General features: G+C 28.2%; 1 protein-coding gene across 4 annotated transcripts; it reads left to right on the forward strand.

The window, feature by feature from the left end:
- The first annotated feature begins 1,134 nt into the window (after positions 1–1,134).
- LOC109813356 (uncharacterized) lies at positions 1,135–7,344 on the forward strand. Of its 4 annotated transcripts, none has more exons than XM_020377529.3 (11): positions 1,135–1,305; positions 1,866–2,123; positions 2,255–2,373; positions 2,704–2,812; positions 2,922–2,961; positions 3,316–3,405; positions 3,504–3,603; positions 3,691–3,827; positions 5,087–5,189; positions 5,733–6,424; positions 6,820–7,344. In XM_020377529.3, exons 2-11 carry the CDS (start codon positions 1,985–1,987, stop codon positions 7,127–7,129), a joined length of 1,839 nt encoding a protein of 612 aa, XP_020233118.1. In that variant the 5' UTR covers positions 1,135–1,305; positions 1,866–1,984; the 3' UTR covers positions 7,130–7,344. The 4 variants fall into 4 exon arrangements, with proteins under 4 accessions (XP_020233118.1, XP_020233117.1, XP_020233119.1 ...); XM_020377528.3 differs by having other exon boundaries at positions 1,885–2,123; XM_020377530.3 differs by having other exon boundaries at positions 1,136–1,292; positions 1,885–2,123.
- Positions 7,345–17,266: the final 9,922 nt, after the last annotated feature.

Genomic DNA, 17,266 nt, shown 5'->3' on the forward strand with positions numbered 1-17,266 from the left:
AGTACCTATGCTTTTGATTTAATTGTTACATCTTTTTAACTCCAAACCAGGGACTTAAAGATCCTGTATTTTAACTTTTTATTATTAAGTCCATTTTTTATGGTTAACTTCAAGAAGAATTAACACGTATAACTCATTTATATATTATTTCTTAAAATTGTTTTTTAAACTAATAAAGTAAAACAATATCTTTTTAAAATATATTTCTTCCTTTTTCAAATAAATAACTGAATGCGGTATACATATTGTATGGAAAACACTTTGGATTTGATTTGCTAATGTATGTCCTCTCCAAAGCCCATTAATTATATATATATATATATATATATATATATATATATTAAAGTGACAGAAAATTTATTATGCGGGTTAAGGAAATTTATTATGAGGGTTAAAATGTAATTTTTAAATTAATTTTTTTTTTACTTGATACGCTGAAATTTAGGGATTTGTAAAATTAATTTAAAGTTATATTTTAACTCTTTTATTTCTCATAATAAATTTTCTTTTACTTGATACGCTCTTTATATATATTAAAAGAAAATTACACTAATTTCTTGAGTAGTTCAACTTGATTTCGATTGTAGTATTTTTTAGAAGTGTATTTAAACTAGTATTTTAAGTTTTTGACAAATACAATATGCAAAATAAATGCTTATTTTATATAATTAAAATTGACAATAAATAAATATTTTAAATATATAAATTATGTTAACATTAATTTTATAATAGATATTTTAGTATAATCTATATATATATATGTATATATATATATATTAGATTTATGGTAAACAGTTTTTAATGTGATATATTGTGGTGAATTTTTTTTATTGGTAACTTCTTTTATTTTTTTGAAATTGAATTTAAAATAGCAATTAAAAGATAAATAAAAAAAGATAAAAGATTAAAAAAGTATCAATTTTTCTTAATTTTTTATTTGATATTTGTATCAATTTTTAGTTAGAAATTAAATTTCAATTTCTTTTGTAAAATGTATCAATGATTAAACTATTAAAGTATTTATTTGTTACGGATGAATAAACATGTTTGTATAATTAAATTAAGTTTGACTGAATGAAGTTTAATTTCTCATGAAATCTTATATTTTACATAAAGTATAATTTTTGGGGTGAGTTGTAGGTGTGCTGCTACTTTGTCTCCTACGAGAAACAAAGCAAAGTCCATGTTGTGTAGCTCTCACATCACCTGACTTTGTCTTGGGATTGAGATCTGCCTTTTTCTGCTTCTGGGTTCTTCTCACATTGTCAAAAGCACCACTCTTCAAGCCCAAGGTTCATGAATCATGTATGTTTATGTTTATATTCTCAATAAAGTTTTCATCTTTTTACTCCTGCTTCATGTGGGGTGCTTTGATATCTCCACCTCTGAATTGGGTTTTGTTCAGTTTCTTCAAATTTTGCTTGTCACGAGAATGGTTTTTTTGTTGACTTCTGGCCTAGAATTTGGTTTTTGGCTTTTGGATTTTATTCACTTCAATTTCTTATTATCATGTAGTTTCATTTAATTGCTTGCGTGTGTCTTGGGGGGTGTAAATTCGTGTATCTAGCTATTCCGCCCCTCTTGGAATCTGTTTCCGTGTGGTTCAAAAATTCGAAGTTTCCGTGTTTGTGGTTCCAATGGATGTGTATTGGTTTTCTTGGCTTTTGGTTTTTTGATATTTAAATGATACATCAATCCACAACATATGGAAAATTAACCGATAAGTTTCATTATTTTGGCTAACAGAGAGAAAGCTTATGCGAGTTATGGCCAATTAAACACATGCAATTTGTTGAATTTTGTTAATCTTGCATGATGAGATGAGAGTTATTATAACCTGATTGACTAGTCTTGTTTAATCACAGTGATTATCTGTTGTGGTAGATATAGGAGAAGAGGAGGAATCCTTCAAGTGGTTGATTCCTTTGTTCCTGACTTGACTTTTTGAGAGAAGGCTTGTTCAACATTCTCAATAGATGCAAAGATGGTGAAGAAAAGAAAGATTGTTCAGTATAGGGAGAGGCTGGATAGGACTCTTGCCTCACTTGATCTTACAAATGATGAGATACTCAAAAAGCTTGTTGAAAGTCAACTCCCACGTTCTTTAGAACCTGAAATAGAAGGTGATGACATTCCCTAAATTCCTTTGAATTCATATTTAGGGAAGGAATGATACCAGCTAATTGGAACAATTGTTTATGTAGTTTGCTTTTTTTTTTTTTTTTTTTTAACAATTCATGTTTGGTTGGTGCAGGATTTAGAGATAAATTAGTAGAAACCAAGACTGCAGAGATATCTAACTTTCTTGATATGCTGAGGAGTGCTTCTTCAGATGATAGTGGAAGATCTAATACATCACACACTGATTGGAAAGTATGCTATTTATTCACTATGTTTTGTTTTCTTTATAAAACTTTTTTTTCTTCTTATTTATGCCATCTTCATTCATTTGAATTCTGAACCTTCTTTATTTTCTATGACTAATTGACAACTCCCTTTCACATAAATCAGGAATTTACATTAGATGATTGACCTTGTTGACTTTCTTTTATGTCCAACAGTATCCTATGGTTTAAAATTCAATGGACTAATGCAATCTCTCATTGACATTTGTAGCCTGACTTCTGTCATGCTTTGGGTTGAAGATACTTGATTTGTTCAATCGATTTCTCAAGTTATTGATGATTTCACTTCTTTAAACAGTTAAAACAAGATGGTGAAGAGTTTCGAGTTATGTATCGCGAAGGGCCAGAGGGAACTCCCTTTCACACAATGCTTGTAGAAGGCTTTGTAGATGGGCCTGTTGATGTTTGTAAGTCACACAGGAGCAACCAAAATGTTAAACACCACCGTTTTACTGAGAAAAGCTATATTTTTTATTTCAACATGCAAATTTTAACGAGTTTCTTTAATCGTTACAGGTTTATGTATCTCATGGGAGACATCCCTTTACAGAAAATGGTGAGAATTATATTAGTAAAATATGTGCCTTGAATTTTCTGTATACTAGTCCCAATACGACACTAACACCGGCATCATCATTTTTTGTACTTGTTTAATTTCTCTGTATAAAGTTCAAAGTTATACCGCTTGATAAAAAGGAAAAGAAACTACTTTATTTTGGTGTGTTGAGATACTGAGAAAATTATAGTGGCAAGAAATGTGTTTGCATGCAGTTGATTTGCTACTTTTATTTATGAGGTTGTCCTAAATGGCGTTGTATACCTTAGGAATGTCTTTGAATCTAGGTAATATATCATTATAAAAATGTATGTGATAGTTGTACCTGACAATCTTTTCACAATTTCCATTTAGGTGGCCTCAGTCTACTATTCCCACTTTCAAAATCTTATCAACTGAATGTTTGCAGAAGGTCCGTATTGGGGAACAATTATCACTAGTGAGGTATGTCCTGCCAGCATCAACTAAAAAAACATTTTGATGTACCCTGCCAAAAGTTTTTGCTTTTGAATGCTGATTTTGCTCTGCATTTTGGAAGAAAGGGTGAAGGTTTCATGGCCTTTGTCTCTGAGGGAAGCTATAGTGCACTATTATCTGTTTGAGTACTTTCAAGATGACTTAATTGTTGTTCTTACAAATTCGGTAATCATCACGACCCTCTGTTTTTTTTTATCCTTCATTTTACACTAGATTGAAGCTTCAAGAAATTTGTGCTTAATTTTCTCCCAGGTTCCTGAGTCAAAGAATGTCACAGAGATCCTTGGTTTCGACAGCGAGGCAATTCCTGAAGCAAAGGATGTCGTGAGAGTGGATTTGGTGGGAGGCTTTGCTTTGCAAAAGGTGACATCAGAAAGAAGTTACTTTCGGTGAGTTTTAGGTTTGCTTAAACAAAATAATTTACTTGATTGGAGTGATGGAATGAAATGGGAAAACAGTCAACAATCACAGGCCATAATGCCCCAAATAGATTCTGCTTTTTTTTTTCCTTTCTTTTTTTTAGAGAGGTGAAGACAGTTGGGCAGAAATTTTCCATTTAAAACTGTGTTGAATACAGCTATTTGGTTTTATTTCTTTATTGAAGTATTGTGAAGAAGCTAATTTCGCATAGGGATTTTGCAAGTAAACTATCTTATCATTAAGACCTGTTTTTTTTCCATGGAAAATTATGATAATAATTTAATTTGTCAGTAAAAAGACGTGTGATACCATGATATATTATTTGTTTGTTGTGTGCTATATTTGCAAAATTTGTTTCATTTTGCATGTGTCTGTAATTCCCTTTTATTTTGTTTTTCATTTGGGAGAGAAAGAAACAGAGAATAGGCTGTAGAATCATAGAATTAGAATATATGAAGCCAGTTCTCCCATAGATAGTAGTGAAAGTCTGCATTTTTTCTCTTAATTAAATGCCAATTTTAGACTATAACGAGTCATGACTAGAGATTTACAATATTATTTTACCTACTTGTGGTGGGAACCAAGACCTTCAGTATAAAGGGACTACAGTTCTAATTTTTGTGTCAATACTCGATACTAATAATGTGATGTAGTCCTCTGAAACTAACTAAAATTACTTCTTTTGAATTGTTCTTAGGGTTTGCTTATTTGTCATTATAGACTAAGAGCCTGTTTGGACGTTTTTGTGAATTTCTCTACTAAAAAATGTTTTTTTTATTTTCGGTAGAGAAACTCTCAAAAGTACTTTTAACTTGTATCTAAATAGAGTTAGAATAATAATAAAGTAATGATTGTTAATTAGAAAATTCTGATTGTGATGGCTTTTGGTTTTGGGGGTTGTCAGGGATTCAAATTGTTCTTTATTTAATATTTATTTTGTTCACTTTTTTGTAGTCTTGACAATGCTGGTTTTTCTGTGAATGGTTATGTAGCTGGTTTGGTTGTCTTAACTGACCATGCTGGTTCCATTTGATAACTTGTTTTAAGTTTCCAATTTTCCATTATAGCTTACCTATACATTTATTACTGGTTTCTAAAAGAAATCTGAAAGTAAATATGATTTAACTGTGTTTATTGACTTTTGGTCATGTGGTGACAAATGAAAAATGTACCACAAAGGAAATGGATTTTTATTAGCAACCCTGATTCTAGACTTCAAATTTTGTAGGACGATAGCAAATATGGATATAAAGCTGGATTTTGTGCCTCCATCCCTCATAAATTTTATTTCAAGACAGCTCATTGGCAATGGTTTCAGACTTTACCAGAAGGTTGTAGATTCGTTAAAGATATGCTTCTTTTATTAGGCATTCACAGAAAATTTGTTTTTTATTTTCTGAATCTACCTAATGAGATAACTCATTTTTTAATAAAAAAAGTTGAAAGTAAATGTAAAGGTGTATTTTTTGTTATATCCTATAATCAAATCATCCACCCTTATTTTATTTTATTATTATCATTGTGTTACTATTATTTTTGTAGTTTTGATATCAGTTATTTGTGTAAGATGGAAAGATGAATTAAAAACGAAGGGAGGATAAGACATTTTCCTTAAACAAAGCAGCATAAATGAAATTTTTTCAAACAAATTAACAAGGATTCTTTATTATCACACCAATTTAGGGTAGGATTTACCCTGCCTTTGTGAACTCAGCCTACTTTTATTGAAACGGCTAGTTTGAAAGCTGGATTAAGCTGATTTGCCATTTTCTTCTCCATCATGCAAAAGTGAAACATTTTGTCTTCAATTCATTTTTAATTGGTACCGTTTTCTATCTTTGTATGACACAATCCAATCCATGATTATGTTATAGACTGTGTCTTCTATGATGAGCAATGATAAAGGAGAATTCAGCAAGGCCTTGGGGGATCCATTATATGTAAGAATTCGTGAAGCTTTATATAACACTAGTGGATCAAAGGCTATGGATGGCGAAGAGCTTCACCAAATTGCAAGTGTTCTCCCTGCTGAAGATCTTGTTGAAAGTAAGCATGGTGAGGAAAAAGATGCATCCATAGAAGATATAAGCAGTCAGTATGCAAATAATGCCATGCCAATGGCAATGAATACAAAAGTACTAGATAGTAGCAAGACATTTGGTGAGATTGTAGAAGTAGATTGTGAAGAAATTGAAATTGTGCAAAGTGAGGAAGAAGAATACCAAGAAGTAAAAGACACTCCAAAAAAGAAAGTTGATGAAACGAGAGTACTAAGGGGCAAGAGGGGTGTATATATCAGATCAGATGTAGCACAGGCTCTGGAAACATTAGACAAAGCCATTTCAATGGTTCGTGAACGGCGACTTCATTCTAGGGATGAATCTTCCAGTGTTGCCAATGAAGAGCCCCCTTGTATGAAAAATGATGGTGGAGTTGATCCATATTCCTCAAAGCTCATTCAACCAAGTTCCAAAAATGAGGTTAGTGTTGGAGTACCAAATGGAGGTATTCCAGAGGGAAGTTTACAAGAGGCACCTGAGACTAACTCTGGCATCCAAAACTCAAGGTGATTGATTATATTACTGTTTCTATGGTTGTCTAAAGGAATAAAAGACTAAGAAAAAATTATAAGCCTGTTTGGATACAAGCTTATAAGTGCTTTTGAGAGCTTTCTTATTGAAAAATACTCTTTATTTTCAGTAAAGGCTCTCAAAAGCATTTCTAATTTGTATCTAAATAAATTCTATAAGCTTGTCTGGATGTAAGTTTAGAAGAATGTCTGAGAATTTTTCTATTGAAAGTAAATAATTTTTTTTAGTAGAGAAACTATGTTAAACTTCTATCAAACATGCTCTATGTGTGTGATTTTGTTTTCCTTATGGTTTATTTGAAAATAAGAAAAGTAGTGCTAGAATGCTGGAAGTTTTTGATCATTAATATTTTTATTTGTTGTTTCCTAAGGTACATGGGAACAAATCCAAACTTAAAGGAAGTGAATTCTAACAAAGTAGTACCAACTTCATCAGAGCAGAATCTTTCAAGACATATCTTGGCAAGCCAGGTTGTTTCATATTCTTTGGAAAATGGATCAATTCTGGATCAAACCACAATCAACAACAAGAAACTAAACCCTGATTCGATCAAAGCCGTGTCTTCAGATCATGTAGACAAGTCAAGAAGGCAGAAAAAACTAACTCAAGGTATGAATTCAGATGTACCAAAGAAATTCAGCAGGCAGAAAAAAAATCTATACTGTTGTTTTCTGCATTAACTAAAACGGAAGGAAGTTAACTGGCTGAAAGCAGAGGAAGAAAACAGAGTATTTTGTCAAACATGTAACACAAGCTACAATAACTTAGTACAGGTTTTATATACCTTAATTGATCTTGTATACCAACATAATTCTCCCTTTTATTTTGTGGTAATAATCTTTTTTCCTTTGTTTTTGCCAGCCATATAATCTATGTATATTTGTTTGCTCCTCAATTTTTGTTCTTATTGCTTCTTAAAATTATATGCAATTTACACAAATTGCTGCACTGAATATGCATTGGAATCCATTTTTTTTTTATATAACTTTTTCTTTGTAATTTCATCCTTGTAAATGCAACTAAAATGCACTTAGTTTTATTCTATGTTTAAAATGCACTAAACGCAACATATATCCCACTATCATAGTTATATGTAAGTTATTATTATTATTTTCAAAAACATTATTATTATTATTATTATTTTGTGATTATAATTTTATAAATTTTACCTTTTAATTTCTGTAATTAAAAATGTTTAATTTTAATCCTTGTATATATATATATTTTTTTTCTTTCTTTAGTCTCTATATTTAATGTTAAATGGATTAAAATAAAATTTATAAAACTATAGAGACAAATGAAACAAAAACGACATGTATAGAAATTAAAATAGAATGTTTTTAATTATAAATACTAAAAGATAAAATTCATTCATGAAATTGTAAAAGTAAAAAAAAGTAATTAGACTTATATTATTTATTAAACATCAAACAATATCACTATTTTTAACGTTTTTAAACTTGAAAAATCAATCAAATGAGTGGGAAAAAAAAATCCTGAACTTTTTTTCCATTTGCTACTTTTATGTACACTCGTTTTAATTAAGGACAGTGGAAACGAGCTTGCAGGTTCTAGTTCAGAAAAGCTGCAACCGAAAAGCAAGACATAAAGGCAATGGTTTGTGTTTGTTATTGTATGTACTATGTACAGGAGGTGTGCATGGATATATGTTGGATATATTTGATTTAAACAATTATATCTGATTTAATTGCATTTTTATTTTTAAAATTGAATTATCAGTGATATATTTTTTAATTTAATGAGATAATTAAGATTTGTTTGGTTTGAAAGAGACAATGGAAGGAAACAAGTTAGAAAATTTGTTTGATTGAGAGGAACATGAGAATGAAAGGTAATTTTTTCTTGTTTAGTTCAAAAGGAGAAGAGAAAAATTTTAAAAATCATTGGGATTGGATTTCACTAGTTTATTATCATGTATTAGTTTAATAAAGGATTTTTATCAATATTTTACACCATTACTCAACATTATCATTGAAAATCTCTAAACCTTAATCCTTAGTTGCTTGAAATCATGTATTCCACCCAAATCATCGATCACTCGGCTAAAGTGTTTGAAATACAAGCATTAAAAACATGGCTTTTTGACTAAAGTGGGGTCGTTGATCAAGTTATTTATGTAAATGGGGCTGTTTTGAATTTATTTACGCCTTTGGGGCTGTTTACAACGGTGTCGCTATGGCCCATAGCGACACCCATGCCACGTGACTTTTTTTTTTTGGCGTAGGGATGGCTGGAATGAGCCACAACAGTGTTGCTATGGGCTGGACCAACACAGTTTGTGAGCCAACAAAGATGGTGTAGCCCATAGCGACACCATTTAAGAAAAAAAACGAAAAAAAACTAAAATAATTTAAATGTAACCTTAAAATAATCAACTGAGTATACTTATTATATATTTATAAAAATAAAAAATATTTATTTAAAAACGTAATTTTAAAAAATAGATTTAATTATTTATGTAAGTGGTGCTGTGACCTATAGCGACACAGAGTCGTTGTGGCTCACAGCGCCACTAATTAATTATTTTTTTTTTAGTTATTAACTTATTTTGTTTGGAAATTTGTTTAATTTATATTTAGCACTTAAATATTAATTTGTAATTATAAAGTTTATTTTTCTGTAATTTATATTATTTTTGTATATATATTTTTGTACTTTAAATAATTTAAAATAGGCGTTGTAGCCTACAGCGACTCTTAGTGTCGCTGTGGCCCACAACGCCACTAATTAATTTTTTTTTTTAAATTATTAACTTATTTTGTTTAAAAATTTCTTTATTTTATATTAGCAGTTAAATATTATTTTGTATTTATAAACTTATTTTTTCTCTAATTTCTTTTCTTTATATATATATTTTTTATTTTAAATTATTATATATTTATAAAATAATAAGCTGAGTTATATTTATTATATATTTATAAAAATAAAAATAAATTGTTTAAAAATGTAACTTTAAAAATATGTATTTAATTATTTATAAAAGTGAGTTATTTTTAATTTTATGTTTTTATATTTATATTTAAAAGTACAGAAATGAAATAATTAAAATAAAATTATATTATAATATGTTAAATTTTAAAAAAAATTGTGGAAAAAATAAGTAAAAAAATAATAACGAAAATTATTTTATAAATATGTTAATTTTTAAAAAACTGGGGAAAATTATTTATTTTTTAAATATTAACATTTCATTTTAAAAACTTAATTTTTATATTTTTAATTAAATAAGTATAGAAATAAACAAATTTAATTAAATTTATATTTTAAGTATTTTGTTTAATATAATTAAAAATATAGTTTCAGTAATTTGTTAATAAATTTAATTAAAAATAATTAATTGTGTAGTTTAAAGAAAATTTATTATTTAAGTGTATTAATAATTTTTTTATTTGTAAATTTTAAAAAAACTGGGCAAAAAATAAGTGAAGGGAAAAAATGTAGAAAAACACAAAAAAAATGAATTACAAAATAAATTTAAAAAAAAACTAGTAGAATAAATCTGGAGAAAAAATGACCCAATAACAAAAAAAAACAAAAATTTAAAAAAAAAACTGAGGTAAAAATAACAAAAAACTAAAAAAAAAAGGCTGGTCGCTATGGGCCATAGCGACTTTTTGTCGCTATAGCCCATAGCGACTTTAAGTAGGAAAAAAAAATGAATTTTTTTAAAAAAAAAAAGAAGGCTAGTGTCGCTATGGGCCATAGCAACACTGTGTCGCTATGGCCCACAGCGACACTAGCCTTCTTTTTTTTTTTTTTTCAAAATTTTCGTTTTTTTTGGGTTATTGGGTTTTTTTTCTCTCCAGATTTATTGTACTAGTTTTTTTTCTAAAAATTATTTTGTAACTCATTTTTTTTGTATTTTATATTATCTCCATTTATATAAATACATTCTGTCCCTAGAAATTTTTTTTTCATTTTTTATTATGCACTATATACAATTTTTAAATAAAATATATCTGTTAAAAATTATTATATACTCAACATTCTAGTAAATTATTTTACAAAACTTGGTCAACCCCATTTACGTAAATAACTTGGTCAACGACCCCACTTTTGTCAAAAAGCCAAGAAATTATCATGTGACTATGATTTTGACTAATTTTTGCATAAGATGTAGTAGTTGAATTTTCCAATTATGATAAAAAAAAAATAAATAAAAATTCATAACCTGTGTTTGTGTTTTCTCCTGATGCTTTTTCAAACGCACAGAATTTGCACGTTGAATTCTTATAGTTTATAATTAAAATTTTAATAAATATATAAAATAAAAAAATAATATGAATCATTAGATTGTGACTGCAGAATTGGGCTTTTTGACCAAAGTGGGGTTGTTTTAAAAGTTTATTACGCAAATGGGGTTGTTTTGAAACTATTTACGTCTTTGGGGCTGTTTATAACGGTGTCGCTATGGCCATAGCGACACCGGTGACACGTGGCATTTTTTTTTTTTGGTCTTGGTTGGCTGGAATGAGCCACATGAGTGTCGCTATAGGCTGGATCACCACAGTTGATGGACTAAAAAAAATAACGTAGCCCATAGCGACACTCTATAAAGAAAAAATTAAAAAAAAACGAAAATAATAGAAATGTAAAATAAAAATAATAAACTGAAGTATTTATTATATATTTATAAAAAGAAAATTAAGTTTTATAAAAATGTAATTTTAAATTAAATTATATGTATTTTTTAAGAGAGGCGCTATGGGTCATAGCGACATGGTGTCGCTATGGGCCATAGCGACATGGTGTCGCTATGGGCCATAGCGTCACACATTTTGTATTTTTTTTTTGCAATAATGACATTTTATTTTTAATTTTGCGTTTTTATATTTATAATTAAAAGTACAGAAACTAAATAATTAAAATAAAAGTATATTATAATATGTTAAATTTTAAAAAAACTGTGGAAAAAATAAGTAAAAAAATAAAAACAAAAATTATTTTATAAATATGTTAATTTTTAAAAAATTGGGGAAAATTATTTATTTTTTAAATATTAACATTTCATTTTAAAAACTTAATTTTTATATTTTTAATTAAATAAGTACAGAAATAAACAAATTTAATTAAATTTATATTTTAAGTATTTTGTTTAATATAATTAAAAATATATTTTCAGTAATTTGTTAATAAATTTAATTAAAAATAATTAATTGTGTAGTTTAAAGAAAATTTATTATTTAAGTGTATTAATAATTTTTTTATATGTAAATTTAAAAAAAAAATTGGGCAAAAAATAAGTGAAGGGAAAAAATGTAGAAAAACAAAAAAAAAATGAATTACAAAATAAATTTTAAAAAAAAACTGGTAGAATAAATCTGGAGAAAAAAATGACCCAATAACAAAAAAAACAAAAATTTTAAAAAAAAAACTGAAGTAAAAAAAACGAAAAACTAAAAAAAAAAAAAAAAAGGCTGGTCGCTATGGGCCATAGCTACTTTTTGTCGCTATAGCCCATAGCGACTTTAAGTAGCAAAAAAAAAACGAATTTAAAAAAAAAAAAGGCTAGTGTCGCTATGGGCCATAGCGACATTGTGTCGCTATAGCCCATAGCGACACTAGCCTTTTTTTTAAAAAAATTTCATTTTTTTAGGTTATTGGGTTTTTTTTTTCTCCAGATTTATTGTACTAGTTTTTTTTTCTAAAAATTATTTTGTAATTCATTTTTTTTGTATTTTTTATTATTTCCATTTATATAAATAAATTCTGTCCCTAGAAAAAATTTATTTTTTTTCATTTTTTATTATACACTATACACAATTTTTAAATAAAATATATCTGTTAAAAAATATTATATACTCAACATTCTAGTAAATTATTTTACAAAAATTTATTTAATTTCAGTAAATTATTAACTTAATTTCTTTTTTTCAAATTTTAATTTATATTATCAATTTCATATAAATATGTATTTATATTATCAATTTCCATAGCGCCACTATTTTTTTTATTTTTTAAATTAACTTAATTTGTTTTTTACATTTGAATTTATTTTTTAAGCCGTTTGGTGGCGCTATGGGCTATAGCGACTTTATTTAAGCCGTTTAGTGGCGCTATGGGCTGTAGCGACTTTATCTATATGGCTTTCATGGCTTCCCTGAAGTGAAAAAAATGTCACGTGTCACCGGTGTCGCTATGGGCTATAGCGACACCGTTATAAACAACCCCAAAGGCGTAAATACTTCAAAAACAGCCCCATTTGCGTAATAAAGTTTTAAAAGAACCCCACTTTGGTCAAAAAACCTTAAAAACATAGATAGATATAAAATGTCCATTGCTTATCCCTAAACAAAATATTCAATGGGTGTGTTTTGGCTCATACACAACTTAATAAGCATTTCCCAATGATTATTTAAGTAAAATCATTAACTCAAGATAACAATAATCAAGAGAGCATTAAGAGAAGAGTCAAACACTAAATAATGTAATAAAACATTGATTAATGAAGCAAAGTTAATACATAAGGTTCATGTAGTTACGCGTAATCCCAATATAGGAAAATTTAGCTACTCACAATCATGGGAAGCTCAAAGATTGAAGGAGAAATGACAAAGATGAATAAATGGAGCTTTGGGGTTCTTATAACCGTCAAGGGTCTTGTTAACAATGTATTTAATTCTACTCCTAGAATCCGTAAGTTTGTCTTAATATAGAACATTCTCTTTTCCTCAAATGTCTAGGTGTACACTCAGTTTTGATTAGTAACCACAATGTTTCACTGAGTGAGGAAACATCTTTGTTGCTTCTAGGGGTCTTTCGCTCAATGACCATGTCTCGTTTAATGATTGAAAGTTTTTGTTGTCTAGCCTTATCGTGCTAAAGAAGACTCATTCAGCTAGAAGACTACTTTGTGGCTAAGTGCTTTCCACCCTTCAATTCTCACTAAAATTTGTGTGAGTTACTCATTTCTTTTTGATTGATCCTTAAATGTTGGATTAACAAGAATTGTAAAATTAGCTAACTTATACTTAAAAGAGGTTGAAATTACAGAAATAAGGAAAAAGAAAGATAATTATTGTGATTTAGATACTTGAAGTTAAATAAATCACAAAATTATTAGGTAAAAATAAGGTTATTTGATTTTAGAAAAATAAGTAAAAAATAAAAGAGAAATAATATTAAAAAATTGCTTAGTTTAAATGAATTGATAAGAAAAAAATTATAATTAAAAATTATAATTTTACCGTTCTATGTTACATAACAATTTTTTTTTTAATTTCTATTCATTATTACATAATAAAACACAGATAGATATAAACCGAATGTCATGCGACCAATCCGTTTACAGATTCAAATAAAACTAATATATTCGAATATAAAAAAATCCAAACCATTCGAATAAAACAAACCCTATTCGAATAAAACAGCCTCCTATTTGAATGTCATGCAACCAATTCGAATAAAACATAAATCGCATTGGATTTAAATAGTCTCGTATTCGAATACTGTGCAACCATTACTAAAACACAAATCATTCGAATAACATATGCAACAATTCAAATAATATAAATAATATTTGAATAAAATAAGTAGTCCATCCCATCATATTTGAATGCAACATGACCTAGACTTCTCAAATGAAAGAGTTTTAATAAAAATAACTTCACTTTCTCTTCACTATTTCTACTTGTTTATGCGAAAAAAATTCATAGACGTAGTCTTATGTATGTAAATTTTTCATGTGACTTATCTCTTTTTAACCAAACATAAAAAATATTTCAGCTTAAACATTTTTCTCCTCTCCTCGTTATTTCACCTATCGAAACAAGCACAATGATATAGTTAATAAGTATAGAATATATATTTTGTGTGAAATTATTTAATGGAATATGAAATTTTAATTGATTTTTATTACGTGTAAATTTTAATTAATACACTATGTTATTTAAAGTTAATTATTTAAATAATTTTAAAGGAAAAAAATTTCAGTTCTCTTTAATATTTTCTTTGATCCATCCCTTGTTGTCACCCAAATCCCATATCGGTGCAACATATATAAAATTTTATTTTTTAAATTCATTTCAGAAAGCTTCTTCAACCTTGCAAAAAAGTCAAAACCAAGTTTTGCTTTTTTTTTTGTTTAACTTTTCTCTATTTCCGAGTGTCCTTGTTCTCAGGGCACTTTGGAACTTGGAAGCAGTGTTTTAAAACTCGGACCGATCCGGCCGGTCAGACCGGTTGGACCAGGAACCGGTGGTCCAGCCGGTCCGAATCTGAAGTTGGATCGGTTATGCAGTCAACCCGTTTTAAACCGGATTGAACCGGTCAATTTTCCGGTTCAACCGGTGAACCGGTGGGTCAAACTGGTTCAACCACTTTTTTTTTTTTTTTTTTAATTTTTAAGGGACCATAAATCACAAAAATAATAATGAAAATTGAATCTCTTAATGAAAAAGCAAGGAGTCTTATTAAATATAACAATGACTACTTATTCTAATATATTTATTTGTAATATATACAACTTAAATAATTTTTATAGTATATTATTAATTTTAAATTATATATTTAATAATGCAATATCTATGTAAATATTACATATATTATTTTGTGATATTAATTGCAAGCATATTATATATGTACATATTATTTATATTTTTAATTTGTATTAATATACTGTTTAACATGTAATTTTTTTATGTATTTTTTTACAAAATAAAAATAAAAATAATTTTAAATAAGATAGAAAAATTGAAATTTAAAATAAGATATGAATTTATTAAAATTTATAAGTATAAAATATATTTAATATGAATATTTTTTAATAAAAATAAATAAAAATCGAGTTATGCGGTTCAACTAGTGACCCACCGGTTCAACCTTTGACCCACTGACCCAGTACCTTAACCGGTTCGATGACCGGTCCGGTTTTTAAAACTATGCTTGGAAGTAACTTTTTGCTTTTTGCTTTACTTGACTTTGTTATTCGAAGGTTCGAAAAGCTGTTCTAGACTTCTAGGAATGAACCCGTGAAAATTAACTTACCTTTTTATTTCATGAATTAATTATCTTCTTAATTTTATAATTTTATTAACTTTACCTTTTCATTTTTTATAATTAAAAATACTTTATTTTAAATATATATATATATATATATATATATATATATATATATATCATTTTATTTCATTTTAAACTTTATAGTTTTACAAAATTTACTTTTTAATTGCTACAAAATAGATGATGGAGACTAAAAAAGAAAAAAATAATATATATAAAAACTAAAATAAAACATTTTTAACTACAAGAATTAAAAGATAAAATTGAGAAAATTATAAGAAAAAAAGTAATTACTCATAAATTCATTTATTGATAAAACAATGCATACAATCATATTATTTATTCATAAAAGTGTTATTAGAATATTTTATTAAATCATTAAACTTATATTAATCTACATAATTTTTGTTATACTATGTTGAATTTCTTTAATGGTAAACTGGTTTTCTTCTAAATTGATTTGAAGTAATATACCTCCAATAGTATTCTAAATCCTAACTCTAAATAAATTTTACTCTAAAATGGAACTTACTCGGTTATCATTTTAATATAAGTCAAAATTAGTATTATGGTTAGTATAAAGTGTAACGTAGTTAGTAGACTGGAACGGGACGTTCTAAAATTGGAACGAGCCGTTTCAAATTAATAAAACAAGAGTGATTTAGTAGTCCAGAACGGACCGTTCTCAAATTGGAACGAGTCGTTCCAGACTACTAAATAGGCCTAATCATAGTTGAGAATGGGTCATTCCAACTCCAGAACGGGCTGTTCTAGTTTAAGAATGGGTCGTTCTGCATGTGAGTTTTACACATGATAAAGGAGAGCAGAACGGGTCGTTCCGGATTCGAAACGGGTCATTCTGGCCACTCCAGACTTCAATAAATAAGCCACATGCATGTAGTTGAAGAGAAAAAAAAGGGAACTTAGAGAGAAGTTTTAAAGAGAAGGACTCTGGGTTAGGAAGCTTGCTTTTGGAAGATTGAGGTTCCCAAGTTGAGCTTTGGAAGGAAATTCCGCTTCTTCTCAGCTCTTGGCTATTCTGAGCCAATCTTCAGGTTAGGGAAGCTTCATGCATTATTTTCCTTGAAATGGTTAAGTTGTTGGGTGCGGATTGAGTTACAAAGTTGGGTTTTTGTTATTTGAAAGAAAAAGAGATGATTGATTTAAATTAGTGGTTGCATGTAGCTATTCTTGTGTTTTAGAAGTTGTTTATAACGTGGTTAAGTTGCTAAGTTGCCTGATGAAGATGAGTTGAGTAGTTGTTGGCTTAAGTTGTTTATATGTTGTGTGTTTGATGAAACTAAGTTGTTTACATGTTGTCTATCGTTGAATTATTAATAATTCGAGATGCATAAGTTGAAGTAGATTATTGTTGTAAAGTTGTTTAAAGTTGTTTAAAGTTTCATTAAGTTGATTTAAAGTATCAAGATGACAATTGTTGTCAAGTTGTATAAAGATGCCTATTGTTGTAAAGTTGTATAAAGATGCCTATTGTTGTAAAGTTGTATAAAGATGCCTATTGTTGTGAAGTTGTATAAAGTTGCCTATTGTTGTAAAGTTGTAAAGTTGTCTATTGTTGTAAAGTTGTCTATTGTTGTATGTAGACCCCTAAAATTGTCTGGGTCGGAAATAAGACTCGAAGACCCTCAAAGATCAAAGGAAAGTCAACCAGGAGGACTCCTAGAAGGCCAAAGGATGACTATCTGTAGGTTTAGAGGTCTTAGAGTAGCAAAAATAAGCAAATAGGAAGAAATAAGCTCAGTACGGCCTGTTTGAGACTCAGTACGGCCCGTATT

This window comes from Cajanus cajan, chromosome 7 (genome assembly GCF_000230855.2).
Source record: "Cajanus cajan strain Asha chromosome 7, NIPB_CcT2T_4, whole genome shotgun sequence".
NCBI classification, from domain to species: domain Eukaryota; kingdom Viridiplantae; phylum Streptophyta; class Magnoliopsida; order Fabales; family Fabaceae; genus Cajanus; species Cajanus cajan.